At 36.4% G+C, this 20,077-nt stretch overlaps 2 protein-coding genes across 2 annotated transcripts in view; both read left to right on the top strand.

The window, feature by feature from the left end:
• Positions 1-3,809, top strand: part of prkd2 (protein kinase D2) — a 53,324-nt gene extending 49,515 nt beyond the window's left edge. The window contains exons 17-18 of the mRNA XM_065281570.1: positions 1,670-1,755; positions 2,828-3,809. Coding sequence (XP_065137642.1) covers positions 1,670-1,755; positions 2,828-3,049 — 308 coding nt within the window. The 3' untranslated portion in view covers positions 3,050-3,809. The remainder of the gene's footprint in view (positions 1-1,669; positions 1,756-2,827) is intronic.
• Positions 3,810-8,085: 4,276 nt separating this feature from the next.
• gpr184 (G protein-coupled receptor 184) overlaps positions 8,086-20,077 on the top strand; it is a 19,582-nt gene continuing 7,590 nt past the window's right edge. Inside the window, exon 1 of the mRNA XM_065281569.2 lies at positions 8,086-8,361. Coding sequence (XP_065137641.1) covers positions 8,356-8,361 — 6 coding nt within the window. The 5' untranslated portion in view covers positions 8,086-8,355. The remainder of the gene's footprint in view (positions 8,362-20,077) is intronic.

The raw sequence follows: 20,077 nt of genomic DNA, 5'->3' as shown, positions 1-20,077 counted from the left end.
AAATAGGAAAAAGCAGTTGAGTAACCAATACGTGACAATGACACATAAACAGAATTTACGGGGAAAAAAACACGAAAACGGGTAAATTCGTGACAGTATCACGAAAAAGAATCAAAAAATTACGTAAATATAGGTACATAATTTTGTGAGACTGGGTAGGACATTTTACAAGACTTTTTAAAGATGTCAAATAAATCTGTGGTGTCCCCAGAGTACATATGTGAAGTTTTAGCTGCAAATAATTTATTATAACATGTTTAAATTGCAACTTTGTAGGCGTGAGCAAAAGTGTGCCGTTTTGGGTGTCCTTTAACATGCAAATAAGTTGATCTCTGCACTAAGTGGCAGTGCCGTGGTTGGATAGTTGCAGATTAAGGGCAGTGTTATCCCTTTCTGACATCACAGGGGAGCCAAATTTTAATGACCTATTTTTTCACATGCTTGCAGGAAATGGTTTACCACAACTAAGTTACTGGGTTGATCTTTGTCACATTTTCTAGGTTGATAGAAGCACTGGCAACCAATTATAGCACCTAAACATATAAAAAAGTCAGATTTTCCTGATATGTCCCCTTTAAGAGTGTCTTGGCAATTGTTATTTTGCAATGAAATATTTTAGGGTTCATTATAAACAATTTATCCACGTGAGTCATCATATTATTATTTTTTTAATTCATGTGCACTTATAAACATTCATCAATCAAAATCTTTAAATGTAATTCCACCCTCTTGTGTGGCGATTCTTCTCTGATGACATCAGCTAAGCGGAACTGGGCGGAGCATCCATTAACCACACCCCTTCAACTGTTAGTCTACCCCGAGTTTTATTTCTGAATAATCTTTTCTATATCCAGTCAATTTACAGTGAAAGACACAAGCCACGCCCACCATTTTCCTCGCGCAATATTCTGTTTGACTCGAAAAAATGCCAAGGGGCAACCTTCAGGTCTCTATCGTGAAGCCAACACTGAAGTGGCGTAAACTTCAATTCATCGACTGGCCACTAGAGGCTGACTTCAAATGGGAGTCAATCCCATAGACCCCCATGTTAAAATGCCCAACTTTACAGCCGAAAATATGTTTACCGCATGGTACAAAAAGTGTTTTTGGTCTATATACGTAGCTAATTTTGCCCTTCATGACAATTGTAAGGGGGGTGAATGTTTTTGTAACTCATCCGTTTAAATTATATTAAGCCTTAATGTGCTGCATAATTAAGGGCGTGGCCACTTGAGTGACAGGTGTATTGCCAATGTCTTCACTTCTGTCAAGTTAGACGGGCGTGGTTTAAGCAACCAGCCACCTCAGCTCCACCCACTTTCCGCAACTTCCGGTTTACTGGGACTTTAAATAGACTTCGATATCAATTTAAATGAAACATCTAGCAAAAAACCTAAAAGTGTATTTTACTTGAAAAAATAAATGTTCCTCTTGAGGTGTATCATGTCAGCTGGAGAATAAATGTATTTGTCAAAGTCAATTGAGGTGAATCGTGAACACTATGTGTGGTTATTTCAGGCCATTACTTGGAGGAAATATGATGCATTAAAAGCAGGCCTGTTGTGAAGTAACTCCATCTGTTTTTGATTTTCTGCCTGCGACCAAACATCTTTTAGTTCGGATCAATGCAAATTCAGTTGGTGTGATTTTTTTTTCCGTTTCTCCGTAGCTATCGACCTCATCAATAACCTGCTGCAGGTGAAGATGAGAAAACGCTACAGCGTGGATAAGAGTCTCAGCCACTCCTATCTGCAGGTAATGTCAAACATTAACACACTTGAATCTCATGTTTGTTTGTTTGTTTTTTAGTGAAAGTAGGCACTCAGCGGGGTTTAAAGCGTCAAGTAGTTTTGACTGGCCTTAAGAATTTTGTCATGTGGTTTCGTGTTTTACGTGGGCAGACTAAGTTTAAATGACATTTAAACATCCCCATCATTTCCTGTCTTCAATCTCTTCTTAAATAAAAAGCCCACCGGCCACAAAGAAACAAGGTGGTATATTTTTAAAGCTAATGCAAGTATGTGACCCAATCTGTGAAAACCCAGCTAAAGTATATTTTCTACATGAATCATCTTATGTAATGTAAAGAACAAACTTTGATGCTACAAATCTCATTGTAAGATTGAAACTTTAGCCCAGATTACACAGACGGGGTCACATAACTTACACACATTTTTTTTTTTTTTTTATTGTATTTATTTCGAATTTATGCAAAAAGAACATCAAACAAAAAAAGATAAATTCAAGTATACAAATCACACAAAACATAAAACTATATTATATACACATAGGTATATAATGTTATTATCTATAAGCTATTACACTATATACATAAAAAAAAAAAACAACGATGGGCTATTTGCATGGTTGGGTCAAAAAGGGACAACATGATTTATATAACCCAACGTTTGGGTTTGTCTCTTTTTAACCTATCTTTGAATTGAACTATCAGCGCATTTTTTTTTAAGTGCATGATACAAATACGCCTCAAATCTGTTTTTCTATAACAGATTCAATAGGGCAACATTGCAAATAGTGCTAAAAATGACCCCTTTATAATTACCAAGAAGCGAGGACAGTCATAATAAAGACTATTGAAAATATGTCCATTAAAAGCCACACATTATAACAAAAGACAGAAAAACAACCCCCGCGAGGCTGAAGTGTAAGTATGGATTTGCTGTAAAAGCGAGTTCTGTGTGTCGAGGTGCAAATTACATTAAGGACAAATAAGCACTCTAAGTGATGCTTTGGTGAAATGGGTCGTCATTAGCTTTGGCGCCCTCGCGTCTACTTAATCTCTCTCTCCTCGTCCGCTTTCCCTCAGGATTACCAGGCTTGGCTGGACCTCCGAGAGCTGGAGTCAAAGCTCGGCGAGCGTTACATAACCCACGAGAGCGATGACAGCCGCTGGCAGCAGTACGCTCGTGACCACACGCTGCCGTACCCTCCTCATCTGGTGCCACCGCCCCCTGCGTCAGATGACGATGAGGACGGCACCGAGGATGCAGATATGCAGGGCCTGACGGAGCGCGTAAGCATCCTTTGAAGAAACCGTTAAGGGGATGACGAGAGGGTTGATGAGTGCCTGACCTTAGGAACGCACCAGGATGTGTTTTTTGCAACACCAGGCTCTTTGACCTCTCAACTTACTTCCCAGAAGATGTGTTTCTGTGAGAGGACAGTTTTGGACCCTACAGTAGCACAGTCGCACATTTGTTTGTATACAACTAAACAATGAGAATTTCCCAGTCTGACGCTTTTTCATCGGAAGAGATTGTATGAACTGTGATACAAAATAGTTATCTGTGTAGTGGCTGGAATTCCCTGTTTTTTTATATTTCTTGTAACGAAACCACTTTTCGTTTCAGTTCCTATTTTTCACTGAGAATCTTGTTTATATTACCTGGAAAACAGTACTGGTGTTTTCCATTGTCATTTCATACGTTTGCTCACTGAAGGACCGTGACTTGATAAAGACTGAGATCATGCTGTCTCGAAGGACGAACCGAGTGCACAAAGACTGGCTGCACTGTTCTCAGATCAGCTGCTAATGGCGATGGGGTGAAAGGGCTATTTAAAGCGATCTTGTTTATGCTGGTGGAGCTGTATCGGGTGTGTGTTCATATTCCTAACTGACTCTAGACCTGAGCATTAGGCTGCATGTCACTGAGAATTAGGTTTGCTTGAGACTTATTGCTATGAAGGACTTTTGTACACATGTAACCTTAGAAATGAGTTTGTAGTTTTGTGGAAGGGAATGGTAGAGCATTCCAGCAGGTTTAATAAATGCAGAAATTCATCTGTAACCCAGTTATCTTGATTCATTTTTGGTTACTGGGGTCCTGTGAGCATGCCCACGTTAATATAAAAAAAGGGTGTGATTATGGTGTTGTGAATTCAAATTTTTGTTAAAGGTGCCAAAGAATGCATTGGAATAATCTATAAAACTGTTCTTTGAAATTAACATAGAAGGTTTAATTAAGTGCAAAAATTATGTCCATTTACAACCCTCAGATTTGTCTTTTAAATTAAATGGTCTATTTTTCCATATTTGGAAGGGTCATGAATAATAATATTGTGCTCTGCTCTGTTTGCTCTGCTCTGAGGCTCATGCCAGTAGCTCACATTAGTAACCTTATATGTTTGAGCCTGTATCAGACGAAAATATAGATTTTGAGGAACAATTAAGTGTTTGGAGATTGTTAATGGACGTTTTTGAGTGCTTAGTCTGTATTTTTTTTTCAGTATTGACCTGCACAATGTCAATAGTAGAACTTCAGCCTAAATGCTAGCATATAGCATTAACTAGCATGTAGCGCTAACTCAGCAGTCAAAGCTTTGTTTTTAGCATTTTAACAACTTTGTAATTAATTTAATGTGTAATTTAATGTTAGGGGTGTACATATCAACTTTGTCATCACAGTTGATGTTATGTAGAGATTGTCCGGTTTTCCAGCAGTCTTTTGCATGTAGGGTGGCCATTCGTGCCAGTTCGGCCGGACACGTCCCAAACATGTTTTCGGGTGCGTTCTCCGGAAGTCGCGTTGCTCGACCGCACACGTCATCGAGGTTCTCACATCTCAGTTAAAATACATTAGAAAATTAAGATTTATTTCTTTTATGACATACATTCATTGTAGTTTCATTCTTACCTTGAAATGTAACGGTTGCTTTTCTGAAATTAAACTCGAAATATTAAACCTTGATGACGTATACGGTCGACCAACGCGACTTCCGGAGAACGAACCCGAAAACATGTTCGGCGGAACTGGCACGAATGGCCACCCTATTTGCATGCACGAGGTTTATATAAAATATGGCACATTTAACACTTTATTTTGATAGCTCTTTTTAGGTATTTTACTAAATATATCTAACTTTGCATCTTCTTGTAAACGACTATTAGTAGACTGCCTGGTATGTATCCGCTAACACTTTATTGTGATGATGCCCCAGCAGACTTTCTACTGAATATAAGTAACTTTGCAACTTCATGTCAAGTCAGAGCTCATCCACACGGAGACACGATTAGCTGTATATATGTACATTTTCTACTGTATCTGCTTTTCGTCCAGACCGAGCCGGAACTCATTTTTAAAACAAGAAAAAAAACTGTGGTTTCATATGGATGTGGCCTTATTCCACTAACCCTACCCCAACAGTTCAGTAATATTCTGATGAGAGTTAGTTGACATATAGTTGCAAAGTTATTAGCCATTTAGTCACATGTTCTTAACATAGGTATTTTTTTATTATCTTTTATATTCTAAAGAACCTTTTTTTGAAAACAGAAAGTTGTTAGTCTTCAGTTGTTAAAGATATAATATAATGCAACCATTTAGCAAAAAAAAAAAAATTATTTGGTGTCATGAAGTACCTTTACTTTTTGGAGCGTAATTTATCAAATCTGACAGGAGTGGAAAATGTTTGAATGGTAAACACAAACACTTTAAAAAGTGAAAGCTGGGTTAATGTAAAGGGCACATTATGTCAATTTTTACAATATTTAATATAATTTTCAGTTGTGTCCAGAATTTGTCTATGAAGTTTCAGCTCAAAATACCTCACAGATCATTTGAAGAGTTTGGTTCCAAAACGCAATAAATTCATTTTGACTAATTTCGGTAAAAATGTGTTTTCTATACAAAGAAAGTGACAAGATGAAAACAACTATTTTCTGTTACAAACTTTCACATAGCATGTTTAGGTTATAAAAACATAAAAAATCAAATCCATAAATTGATTTTCAGATTTATTATAAAAACTGATATTTTTTCAAAATGCTATAAATCTATTGAATCAATATATAAATGTGCATCATCTTTGCCAAATTATACTCACTTTGTCATATAAAAACACATCCAAATTGCTGCAGTTATACTTGGGATGTCGTCGCTGAACTTTTTTGACAGCGATCAGCTGTAAAATGTTTTGGTCCTGCTCGATTTTCCTTGGCTTCGAGTAAAATAATAACTGGCATTTATCGCGTTTTGGGATAAAAGGGAGTAAAGATGACAGAATAACACAGCGGATATTTTTTTGTGTGTAAAATTAAGAATTTACTTTTTTAATACTGACCATTAAGACTACTGATTTTTTTATTGCATTTATGGCGTTTTGGAATCAAGCTCTTCACTCTATTTGGGTACCTTTAAATGCAAATGAGCTGTTGCTTCTCGCTTCTTTACATAAAGAGATAGTGAATGCTTTGGTTAAAATAGATCAGATTTATCAGAGAATCACAGAAAAATAGCAGACAGCATCCAAAGGGCAGAAACTATGGTAAAATAGGACTGTCAGTCAGTGGCCGTAGTTGGGGCTTTATCAGTGTGACATCACATTGCTAAGAGAATCAAAACAGCATGTCTAATGAGAGATTAAAAGATTAAAAAAGGAGTAAAGATATTTTTTTCATTGTTGGGGGTTGTGTTCACACACTGCCAACATACATTAATGTCCAAACACCTTGTAGGTGCCCTTTAAAAAATTACTTCAATTTGCAAAACCTAAAAAGTAAACATTTTAACTTAAATTTTAAGTAAAACGTTTAAAAAAACTTCAATTTTGTAAGTATTTTAAGTGTTACGAATAGATGTTCTTTTTTTAAGTAGGTTGCACTTTTTTACAGTGTAGCCGAGCTGCTAGATTTTTTGGACCTTTGCAATGCATTATGGGTATTATGTGGTTGTTTAGTACATGGGTAGGTTCTAGATAAAACAATGTGCAACGTGCTTAAGAGTTGACCTAGAATCTTACCATCAAACAACGTTTGGGGGCTAACATAAAGTAAAAGTTTACTAACTTATAGCCACGCCTCGAAGGTTAACCAAATTAAAATGTTTTGTTGAAATGGATTGGTGTGTTTGACAACATATTTGTCTAATTCAGACTAATTATTAATGAAATTAATTCTCCCCCAGTTTGAAAGTTTGAAATTACACGCAGTAATTTCAATCTTTGTCAGGACCTTACTCACTCTTAAAGATATGAAGGTTATATTTTTTACTGAATTTTCTTTACATTATGCAGGATGATTTTATGTAAAAAAAAAAAAAACTTTAGGGGTTTTCCGGACTGATGGGTCACAATTATATTTAAACCTATTTATACAATTTGAGTGAAGTCACCTGGAATTTTTTTTACGTTAAGTGTAAAAGTTTACAGTTTTATGGAAAACACAGTCAAAGGGATTATTCAGTGTAGGTGATGAAGAAGGAACTGAATTTTTTTTTCTCACTTTTTTTTATGCTTTGCCCACTAACATGGGTAAACCACAGTACAGTATGTTTACATACAAATGTTCATAGATTTGCCACAACAATAAACACAAGGATTTAAATAATATAAATCTTCAATCTTTAGAAAAGTATTATCAAGAATCTTATAACACCACACATCTTTGCATACCCCATTTAAAATGGATTACATCAAATAAAAAGTCTTATTTGTTGCCAGATTTAAAATTAACAACTCGGTTATAGCCAATAATATGTGAAATTCACTGAAAGGTCATTCATTTTTCCAAGAAATGTAGGTACGTTGCCTTTTAAATGTAACCTTTAAATTGGTCTCTTAAGAAAATATAAGGTCGTCCATAGGTTTAACCTCGTTTCTCAGAAAAGCACGAATTTCTCTGAATGCATCAGGCAGAAAAGCAGTAGGAGGTTTGACTCTAGAGAACGTTTTGTTCACAAAGTTTTATTCCATTAACCAACCACTTGTGCTATATAAAACATCAAACACTGTTGAGTAAACTGTTGCTTATACTTCAAATCAGACATGCATAAATCACTTGAGCACTTGAATGCAAATTGCAATTATATTCCATTATGCGGTGCGCATCTTCAAGTGCGCGTCAGACAAAAGCTTCATATTTGCCAAACAGGAAGTTGTGGCATTTTTGTAACCGTCTCAGGCATACTTCACCATTTCTCTATGTCTTCTTATTTACACTCTGGAAATAGCTTTTACTCATTGTGGTGCACATCTCAATCTCAAAAAAAAAAAAAAAAAAATGCTGTCTGGTCTGTAACATCTTCCTGTGTAGACACAGCGCGTGAGGCACTTTTTATCTCTCCTCCTCTTACTCTCCTCATTCATCTTCTCCCGGCCACTCAGAGTGGAGTGCTGTGGTCGAACTTGCTCTCAGAGGGTCACTTTTGATCATCTCTGGGCAGGAAGCATTACTGAGTGTGAGACACTCTTCTCATTTTCTGGAAGGTCACGTGAGACCTGAAGCCAGACTGAAGCAGTATAGAGGCTGAGGTGCTGGGGTAAGGGCTGCTGGGATTGGGTGGACACCCTGCTGCTGTTGGAGACGGTGGAGCACATCGTATCTGTGATTATAGTGATATGCAGGTGAGATTTGCTCATTGTTTGAGATGCTTTTATTATAATAACTTGGGAGAAAGATGGTCTAAGTGATGCATAACATCATCTTATTTTTATGAATAAAATATAGTAGAGTAAATATATATTAGGTGCTCTATATATTGGTCACTGTTTTTTTACCAGGATGGTCACCACATTTTTACCCTTACTAATTAGTTTTGAATGTTGTTTTAAAAAGTTTTTAATACATTTAAAATAATCACACTTTTTTGATGTCCGGACGTCAACTTCCTAAAAGTATTTATGTCACGGGTGTGTGTGAATATGTGAGAAAATATTTGACACTGTGTGTTTTCCAGAGGTTGTGTTTGTTTCGTGTGCTGCGTGTACACTAGCGACGCAAATGCAATTGTCTGACACTTGAGCCGAATACTTTCAAATGTTTACAATCCTGAGATGCGGATGTAATTCTATGCTCCTTCCACAGGAATTTGATTTCAACAAGCTTCAGTATAAGTAGTGAAAAGTCACTTCCTTCTATGCACTCTTTCAGCAGACGTAAATATTGATCAAATTCACTCGAAAATGACATGGGAGGTTATGAATCAGTTTAGTCTTTGCCCTTACACCACTTTCCTGTAAACACAGCGTGATTGCTTCAGGATGGGAGTTGGTTAGGCAATCATTATGCCATTCTGGGGGGCTAACAGGAGGTGCAGTCCACCACATCTCTTCCTCACCAACAGACCGTCTGGTTTCTTAACGGATCTCGGAGGGGCTCATTACACCCGTAATCTCAATAGCAAAATAGCAGGCACTGTAACCACGTAACATAATTTAGGGAAATGAAACTGAAGGGTACTCTTTACTACAGTAGGTGATGTGTTTATCAGTACCGTTACTGCTTGCAGGAGAGTCCCCGACTTATTATTAGATATTGAAGATGTATATTGGTTGTGAAACAAAAACGTAAGGTTTTCAAACAATGTTTAGGCTCCATGAAAAATAACCGTATATGCTTTTCATTGCCATAGAAAATTATTTTGTGACAGTCTATGGCCGGGCCTTTGCTTGAGAACTTTATCCCGACAGATCACCAAAAATATCACAAAAAAATATTATGCGGTTTTATCTAAACGTATTATTAATAAAAGTTATTTTCTTTGTGATTGCAAAAATATATTTTTATTTTTAACAAAACTACAATCTAAAAAATGCTGAGTTATTTTCAACCCATGGTTGGGTAAAACGGACAAACCCAACCTCTGAATTTTAAATAAATGCATGCTGCGTTGTTTTAGCTCAAAATGTTTTAACACACTTATATATGGGTTATATATGAATGTTTTCTAGGGTAACCATCGGTTGCGTTGGTTTCTATATGACCCCACCCAAAATTTAAATTTAGAGCATGAAAGCTATGCATAAACAGTTATCAATGTTTACATTTTTTAAACTCTTAAAGTTATAGTTCACCCAAAAATGAAAAGTCTCATCATTTACTCGCTCTCATGTTGTTACAAACTAAATGTTGTTACAAATAAATATTTATAAAAAAATATTTTGAGGAATGTTTGTAATCAAACCATGAGCCCCATTCACTTCCATAATATTCTTTTTTCCTACTATGGAAGTAAATGGGGCTCATGATCGTAAACAGGTTTTATTATCTTTAACTGTCCATAGACCAGTGAGTATAAATAAAGTCATATCTCATGATCTATTACTCACTTCAACTGTTTAGGGATTTTTACATCAAATATTCTGAACATGGAAGATTTTTTATCAGATGATCTGTTATTTTCCTCATGGCCATTTGGTGGTTCGAGTCAAATGTTTTTGGTATTTACTGAATTTATTTCTCGGCCTGCGTAAAGGTAGTCTCATGTGAAAACAGGCAACACTGTCACGTTTGACATTTAAAAGCATCAGAGATACAATACGTGCCACACGTGCTGCATATGGGGATGGGAGAGCTTAAAATAAAATAAAAAATGTAAATAAAAATTATAAATCAAGTAAATTATTACGCAACATTATTAATCGTTTGTGTAATACTTAATAAAAAAAAATTATATATATATATTTTTTAATAATAATTTTTTTTATTAGTGCTGGGCAAAGATTAATGGCAATTAATCGAATACAAAATAAAAGTGATTTTTGTCATAATATATGAGTGCTGTGTATAATTATTATCTATATTTAACCACACACACATACGTATATTTATTTCAGAATATTTTTATTTATATATCATTTTTTTACATTTATATATAATATAGAATGTATAATATATATATATATATATACACACACACACATGTACATGTTTCTTAAATACATACATGAATGTGTCTGTATTCATATTTACATAATAATTACACACAGCACACACTCATATATTATGACAAAAATCACTTTTATTTTGTATAAAATATGTATATGTATGTATGTATTTACATCAAATATTCTGAACATGTAAGATTTTTTATACATGTATGTATTTAAGAAACATGTACATGTGTGTATATATATATGTTCTGAACGAAAACACGTTGCGGTATGCTAGTGCTTTTTGTCCCTTTCTGCCATTATAGTTTTTCAATATGGCAGAACAACATGCCTTCTTGGACTTACCCGTTCAATGTAAATAAAGATACGAAATTCCACACTTACAGAGAAAAGTCAGATCACTAGCAGAGGTCATTTGACACAAACGAGGACATATTTATGAATCAAGACATTGATTTTGACTAATAAAATACTTAGAAAACTACCCAAGTATGTAAAAGAATTACGTAAACTGATTTCACTTTGATAACACGTCTAAACCACAACCTGATCAAATCTTGGTAGCTGACGTAAATGAGTCAAAAATAAATCATATTTGTAAGAAGATCCCAACGCGTTGTGAAATGACAGTGTCATATACATACCATCTCACCACAGATGAATCACAGTCCAATCTTCATCATGGCCAATCCAAAATAACCATTCAGTCTGTCATCTTTGACTATTCTCATTTCCAGCAGAGCTGAAGAGGAGGCCTGCGTGTAAAACACTTTTCGATCTTTCATCATTATCTGAGACACTATTATGCATCTAATCCTTTATCAAAAAATGCTTTATGCAGAGATTAGCCGGGTATTGATTTTGTTTTGTATAGGTAGGGTGAATTCTCTATTGTTTGCTCATGTTGCTCAATTAGGCTGGAATTGAATTTGTGTGCTTTGCTGCTGGTAGGATGTTGGCTTTATCACACTATGCTATTAGCAAACCCCTTTTTGATATAGAAAATAGATTGGGGACATCATCAAGATCCAAGATAAAATGGCTTATCAGGCAGTGGAGGTCATTGAAGAGATACCGACTATTGACTTTCAACAAAGAATTGTTGGTGTCACATTTTGAGCTTAGATAGATCCACTTAAATTTCACTTTTTTGTATATATAAATGACATTTAAAGTGTTTAAACAAGGCTTACTGTATATTTGTCTTTTGTTGTAATACACCTGGTGAAATCTAAAATATGAATATGTAATCACTGAATATATATATATATAGGTACACTTTAAAAAAGGCTTATTTGAATCCATAGTTGGATAAAATATGGACAAACATGTACATGTAGACATTTGATGCAATGCATTCCTGTAGGCACGTGCATGACCTACGCATACAATGTATGCAGGGTTTAAAAAAATCTGACGTGTACACTGTACGTGGCTGCGTACGTGCAAAATAAACCATACTTCGGCCTTAAAGGTGCTGCACAGATACACAGAATCTCAAATAAACCACAGCTATTGACCAATCAGTATCTGAAACTAACCATTTTATAAAGTGCATTGACCTAGAAATTGTATGACGCTGCCTTGGGTTATAAGGGTTTTTAGCAATATGATATTAGAGTTCATTTAAAACTAAAGTGGCTTGAATAACATTACTACCAAATAGCTGAGAGGACAATTCTTTTAGCAAGTTTTCAACAACTTCCTCTAATTTCATTGTTCAACTAGAGGTTAGCGAATTCTGAAGAGTATGTGAATGACGTGCAAAACCCAATGGTGCAATTTTGTAGGTGGATGACTGTGGTTTCTAAAGTGTGTGTGTGTGTTTGAGGGAAGTATGACAATGGCTTCTTATAAGGCGAGTCTTTAGTGTTCATTTGAAAGTGACTGCAGATGTCGTTCACACAGGTGTTGGGAGTTAAGTTTTAACTCTGAGGAGTTTGAATTGAAAGGTTATACAATCTGAGGTACCTTTCATGTGAGACAATGGCCACTTGCAGCTGTGTAGCACAGAAACAGTGTCTTAAATTGAATTCAAGCACAGGCGGTCAGTGAAAAGCTTTGAGCAAATGGGAAATGAGCGAATATCCAAAGGTTAAAACAAGTCAAACAACAACACTAAAGAGATTATAAGGGAAGAGGCCTGTGATAAAGGACGGTCTAGCATTGTAGTACACGCCAAACATTATTGTCTAAATCCTTCGAAGAGAATTCAAAATATACTTTCGGCCATATGACTCATGTGAAAACAGTATGATGCCATATATTAACTACTGTATATGAACAGGTGTTAAAGCTGGAACAAAAAAGTGAAGATGGCAAAGATCTAATAAATTCTGCACAAACAAAAGAAGTTGGAAACCTTTCAACAAACCACAAAACATAAATCCTCCCAGTACAGGTATATTTGGCTATGCTTTTCTTTTACCTGCTGTTTGGAAAACTATATTTGCTGAAGCATGAAACTAGGTTTATGAGCAAGTGTGACACGGTCTTTCAAATCCAAACTTTATCACAAAATGTATAGCAAAGGAAAGGCTCCTTGTAATAGGATTAAAGGATTTCCATTCCACCTCCCAGATTCTCTGCTCATATATATTGTGCAATATTTTGTTGAGTATTTCAGTCCCTTTCTCTTAGTTACAAAGATAGATCCTTTTCCATTCAGTAGAATCCATTTCACTCTATTATAGTGCACACAACATGTAACATCTCATTGACACTTGCGTGTTTCATGACCAAGCATATGACAGCTGATGCAAAACCCTCTAAGTGCATGTGATGTTTTCTTTTAAATGAGCATTTTATTATTATTATCAGGCTCTTATGTTTCAGTTATTTCACTTTAATTGCAATGAAAAGGTTATTATTAATGCGTATGCGTTCACAAATGTCACCTCAGTCATTCATTTGTCTTTAACAAATCGGAGTGTCTTATGCTGCAAAACCCTCTAAGTGCATACACGTTTTTTTGTCAAAAACCTCCACTGCTAAAAAAATACATACAGTATGGCAAACAGTTGCAAAATCACCAACGATGCAACTAGAAACATTGCAAATGATAAAACTCAGAATTCGAAATGTAAAAATATAGAAGGTGAAACATACATTAGGGGGCGCTGTGATGCATGTGGCTGCCACATTTGTGTTGTATTCAGGTCCATGTACTTACAAGATACCCACGGTCGTTTCACATTCGTCTTCCGTGCACTTTGGGGACTTTGCTGAAAAATCTTTGTGTCTTTCACTTCTGAACAGTGGCGGCTCGAAGGGCCCTTCCGTAGTTCGCAAATTCAAAATATGTGTACTGAGTAGGGGTGGGCGATATGACCAAAATATTCTATCACGAAAGGATTCATTTTACATCATGATAACGATATGTGTCACGGTAGAGTTTTTTAATGTTTTAATAAGGTTTTTCTGTTATTAAAATCTTTAAAGGTGACATAGAATGATTGAAGGGGGAATTTATCCTTGTTCTGTGATGTGACATGTAGACAAATTTATTTTTGTTTGGGTCTGTAATGCCTTAGAAGCTTCCTAAAAACCTCTCTCAGATAGCTCTATTAGGGTGGGGGATTTTAAACAAGTGGTTTTGCACCTATTTGGCTCGCCTTACAGGCTTAACTTGCAATCTCATTACTGATTGGCTGACTTTGCAAAAAATGTAGCCAATTATTTTAAAGTGGAGGTGCAGTGCGTGATGTCATAAGCATCAGTTTTTCAGATTATGCAGTTTTCTGGCTGACATTTCTAAAAGAGGAATTTCTATGAGACTGAGATGTTTAGCATGTCTAGCACTTTTTGTATTTTCGTGAATGCGGGTAGACTACCATTATTCAACAAAGACAAGGTAAAAATGGTTTCTCATTCTCTGTCCCCTTTAATACCATAGAAATGTTCATAATTCTCACAAAAACCTTATACAAGCATAAAAAGAAGATAAAAACAAACAAAACTCAAGCTCTCTGAAGATAAACAGTCAATGATAAAGGAATTATAATAAATAATTATGTATACTATGTATATATATATATATATATATATATATATATATATATATATATATATTTTTTTTTTTATATAATATGTATTATATATACAGTGATTTGCTCAAGAGCAGTGAGAGATTTTCTCTTAATGCTGTTTCATAAACATGAGTGACAGACAGGAGCAAAATTAGGTAACTTCCCCTTTAAGAGCACAGTCCGTACCCAATGTTAAACATGCGGTTTCTTTTTTAGCTGTTCACTTTCTCTTAAGCCTTAAATGGTCCTGTATATGAGGATGCTTGCAAATACGGTAATCTTGACGCATATATGTATTTAAGGCCCATAAAGCGGGAAAAATGCTCATGAACTTAACTCTTTCCCCGCCATTGACGAGATTTCTCGTCAATTAAGAGAAAACGCTTCCCCGCCAATGACGAGATATTCCGTCTTTCCGCAATACCGCTATTATCCACCAGGTGGCGCCCTTCCGCAACTTTTTAAAACCGGAAGTATTGCCCTATGACAAGCTGCTGCATGTCCGTGTCTGTTTTAAAGATCGCTCTGAATCGGATCTCTATGAAAAGTCCGTCATAAAAATGGAATTATTTCTGCTTTTTGCTCAAAATATGGTGTTTTTGCAAAAACCTACCCATATTCAAAAGCTGATTGCAAAAGAACCACTAAATGTAGGATGAAACGGTTTTTTTTGTTTGAAAGCAGAGGGTCTGTTCTTTCATTTGGTATATTGTATGTTTATATATTTAAAGAAGAACATTTTCTGGAAGGCATTAAACTTTGGTGAAAATCATGAAAAACGCTGGCGCTGGCTGGCAACTTTTTTTAAAAACGCTGGCGGTGAAAGAGTTAATGAGCAGCGGTTGCGCGACTTGTGCCCTACTCACACACAGAAAGATTACACGCATATGGATCTGTTATTTGTGTTTCAATGGCTTAAAATAACTTGTTTTAAAACTGCGGCTCTTCAGTACGTATACAAACGTTACGTTCAGTGCCGGTCCTAGATGCTGGGGGGCCCTAAGCAAAGCTTTGTGAGGGGCCCTCTGTCAGTGCATTCAGACCCTTATAGCATAGCACACATACATCTCGGAGACGTCTATTTGATGTCTGCGTTTACATCTGCAAGATGTCTTATTTAAATTGTTTTCTCATCTGCAATACGTCTGTGAGACGTCTCCTAAAAGATGTCATATAGACATATTGAAGATGTCTGCAAGACGTTTTTGATTTAGAATGTATGTAAAGCAGCTCTTTTCCTTTATAAGATGTTTTTACACACCAGATGTATTCCAGATCTCCAGATCTTTACCAGACATCTCACAGACGTACCTGTGCTATCTGGGTAAAACCCAGTCAATGTTGCTGTTAGTTAGTTGTTAACTAACCACATAGTGTATTATCTTATAGCTGTATAATATTCCCATATGCACATTACTTTGAAACCCTGACTGATAAACTTGCTGATTATAACATGAAACATGTATTTGCTGATAAGTTGTTTTGATTTAAAATGTGTTGTGAGAAGCACTACAAAATTTACCTGATCTAAATGAATGTAATGAATCAAATTAAATTACATATAAATACATACTGTTAATACACAGGGGTTAAATTGGGATTTGTTATGTGTGTGGGGGGGGGGGGGGCTCTGTGGGGAGGGGTACTTCGAGGGGTAACATGTTTAATACTGATGACAGCAAAGCCACTGGTGTGTTTCAATGACATTCTGGACCTCTGATAGGATTTGATAAGTTTCAGCTTTAAAAGAGCATTTCACCCGTAGAAACATTAATCTTTATTGAAAGTGTTATATTTGTAGTCGAAATGTAACATACATTTAGAATTTGGTGCCTATTTGACAGAGAAAAGGGGTGTTTGTAGTCTCATTCCCTCAACAAAGACATTGCACTTCCTTCTTTCAATGATGCAAAATGATGATTTTTACATCATTGAAAGAAGGATGTGCAACACTGAAATCTGTATTTCTCCAGTCTCAGCGGCAACTGAGAAAATGATGCATGACCATTCAAAAACATGACTGGAGTTCTAACTATACAAAGCTTAATGCAAATGGGTGAAGTGTCCCTTTAAAGCTGTCACAGAGGTTTACCCCAAATATTTTAAAAATAGTGTCTGATTTTAAATATTGCAAATCTATGAGTTTGACACCCTATATCCATTTGTTGCACATGTCATTATGCACAACTGATCAAACTTTAAAGGAAGTTAAAAGAATCAATCTCCTTGAATAATTCTAGGCATAAGATGCCCAAAAAGACTCAATTAACAAGATAAGGTACAACACACAGTACTGTATCAGCAACATGTCTTAGAAATTAGCCATAGAGATTCCCTATGCTGGTCAGCAGCTACAATCATATAGTTAGGTTTGATTTGTGTAATCAAAATACATTATTTTATTATCTATACAATGAGTTATATCCAGTTGTGGCACCCCTAACGGAGCTGCATAGAGATGCATACAAAAAAGTCACTACAGCAAGCATAAAATAGTAGAAAAATACATTATACTTTATTTAACAAAGCATTAAAATAATTTGGGTCGTCCACTCGGACCGGAAACAGCCCACAAGGGTAGCAACTTTCAGCAGGTATACATCAACGGGCAAGGGATAATATAGATTACCACAGGGAGGAGTAATTACACTGCAAACTTCAAACACAGCAACCTTAACCAAATAAAGCCACCATAAATCATTAGTGATACGCACTCAAATCACATCAAAATACCACACCATGAGGCACAAAATACATTATGGATCTTATAATCCCTGCCACGGACTACCCATATAAAATGGTGGAGAGCTACCCGAGAGGTATAACCCAAGGGTATAAGGGAAACCCAGGAAAATACACTTATAAAAAGGGAAAAAAGAAAAAGAAAATCCCCTAGCCAGCAACCAAACCAATAACTCAACTTCAATGATTCAAAAGAAAACAAAACACAAGCTGGCTAGGGAATTAATAAACATTCATAACTGGGAGCAGTCAGTTTTACAATTAAAGTAAATAACAAAAAAAACTAAAGAGAACAGCGATTAGTCACTATCATCCAACAACCTTAACCGGGCGAAACCAACCAGACACATGACGGTCCGGAACATCAAACACCCACATTCTTAGCAGAGCAAAATCATATACACGATGGTCCTGAGCTTCAAACTATCACGTTCGTCTCATACAAGGAACGATACACGGGGACTCCCGATCCCACACGGCTACAAACTGAGCAACAGGCAAACGCTAACAGGACCCCACCTGCCCTGCGCCTTTGCCTGTCCTTTAAATCAGTGCGGCTTATTATCAATCTGTAATGGGGTTCAAGATCGCTTTCAAATTTCCCCGCCCCTCTTTTTTGCTACCTTGTTACACAGTGTTATCCAGTTAACATACTGTAATTAAACGAGTGACATATACTTTAATCCTTTACAAATTTCAAGTCTTCTATTAAGTTTTCTCGACGTGGGCACCATTCTTACCTCTCTCTCTCTCTCTCTCTCTCTCTCTCTCTCTCTCTCGTCAAATTATCCTGCACAAGAGCGCGTTCTTGAAGTTCAAAGGAAAAAGCGCGTGTTTTCGCGGCAATTGCGTCACCCAATTCGCGTCATTTGAATCGCCCCATGCTAGGACGCGTGTCTTTACATTGACTTAATCTGCTCGCGCAAATCCTTTATCTTGTTCCCTTGCTTCACGTTTTTTTCCCTTTATTCTGCTCCAGACGGATAGCTTTGTATTTGTTTTAAATCAATGGTGGGCATATAATATGCGCATCGTTACCAAATCACTCTTCTGCTTCATGCACGCGGCCGTTTCTAAATTTGAAGGCTGCAACCTCCGGATCATGTCGCATATGCGCGCTGCATACGTCATCAAGCCTGATTTATTTAAGTTAAATAAGCATTTCATTTGCAAGTCATAAGCATAATATAACAATTAACCATTAACTAAGAATAATAGTCAACATTATAATTGTTAATATTCTAAAATATGTTTTTATGACGCATATGCAGCCTACAAATGTGACCTCTGAAGGCTGCAGCCTTCGGATTGAGAAACTGCCTGCATGTTGTCCGAGTACATATCAGTGATTTAAGAAATCATTAAGTATTTTTAAAAACCCGCACAAATTCGGAAGTTTGCAAATTATTTAAATTATAGCGTCTTGTTTTCATTAAACATAATAATAATTTTTCTTTGATATAATGGTTTTAAATAATTCTGAGATCAAGGGGGCCCTCTAGTGGTGCGGGGCCCTATGCAAATTGCGTACTTTGCGTATAGGAAAGACCGGCACTGGTTACGTTTCCGTGACCACGCGCACAGGAGCGTGATGTGGGCGCGTAACCTCAATAAAGACAATAGTCCAAAATCTCTACTGGTTGACAAATTTCTACTGGTTTATTGGTTCTGAGTGTCATGTGTGTTGCTTGTGTTTTTAAAATATGTGTTTGTTGCGTCATGTGAACCATGTGGATCACGTGTCCTGTCAAAATAATTGCCTGCTGCACACGCGTCGAAAGAGTTTACGATAAAAGAGACGCTCACGTTCACAAAATATCTGCTAGACACTCCCTTAACGGTAAACTCTGATTACGCATGAGATTATGTGAGTATCTGGCAAACACAAGCGTGTCTTCTATCATAAACCCTTTAGACGCATCCTCAGCAGGCACTTATTTTGACAAGAGATCTGATGCACATAGGATCACTTGATGCGCAGAACACATATTTTAAAATGATGAACCACACATGTCGGTCTACATACATGTTGTGACGAGCTTTCCAGGCACGCCCTTGAAAAAGAAGTCACCGGCCGCCACTGCTTCTGAAAAAATATATTAACTCACTGTAGTAATTTGGATTGGCTTAACCCCAATTGCTCTCTGGGTGCTGTAGGGATAGCTGCCCACTGCTCTCTATGTACGTGTTTACTACTCACTCTAATGGGTTAAATGCAGAAGTCACATTTTGAGTACGTGTTGCATACTTGACACACATGTCACACTTTCAATTTTTTTCACTTTCAAAGATAGTCCTCTCTGTTATGAGTTTATATTCAAGCATGAGATACAGACGAAGAGCAGCAGGATCATGCACAAAAATAAGCAGAGTTAATTGTATAATCATGTCTAGCAACAGATTCAGGAGGTGTTATTATCCCAGTACAGACAGTGGAAATGAACTGTTTCACAACATTGTCATGTGATGTTATTAAAAACCTTGAGATGGCGACCATTGGAAACCCATATCAACTTGTGAAAACACTGCAGCACTCAACATAAGATTGAACAACTGCAATGAAAATATGTGTCTGTACTCTCGAGTCAGAATTTCAGTCTTTTCACACATTTTCTAAGAAACACGCATCTTAAGGTCTATCAAGTGTGAACATATTCGGAGAGTACATATTTAACATA

This window comes from Paramisgurnus dabryanus, chromosome 8 (genome assembly GCF_030506205.2).
Source record: "Paramisgurnus dabryanus chromosome 8, PD_genome_1.1, whole genome shotgun sequence".
Taxonomy (NCBI): Eukaryota; Metazoa; Chordata; class Actinopteri; order Cypriniformes; family Cobitidae; genus Paramisgurnus; species Paramisgurnus dabryanus.
This window is presented reverse-complemented; position numbering and strand designations above follow the sequence as displayed.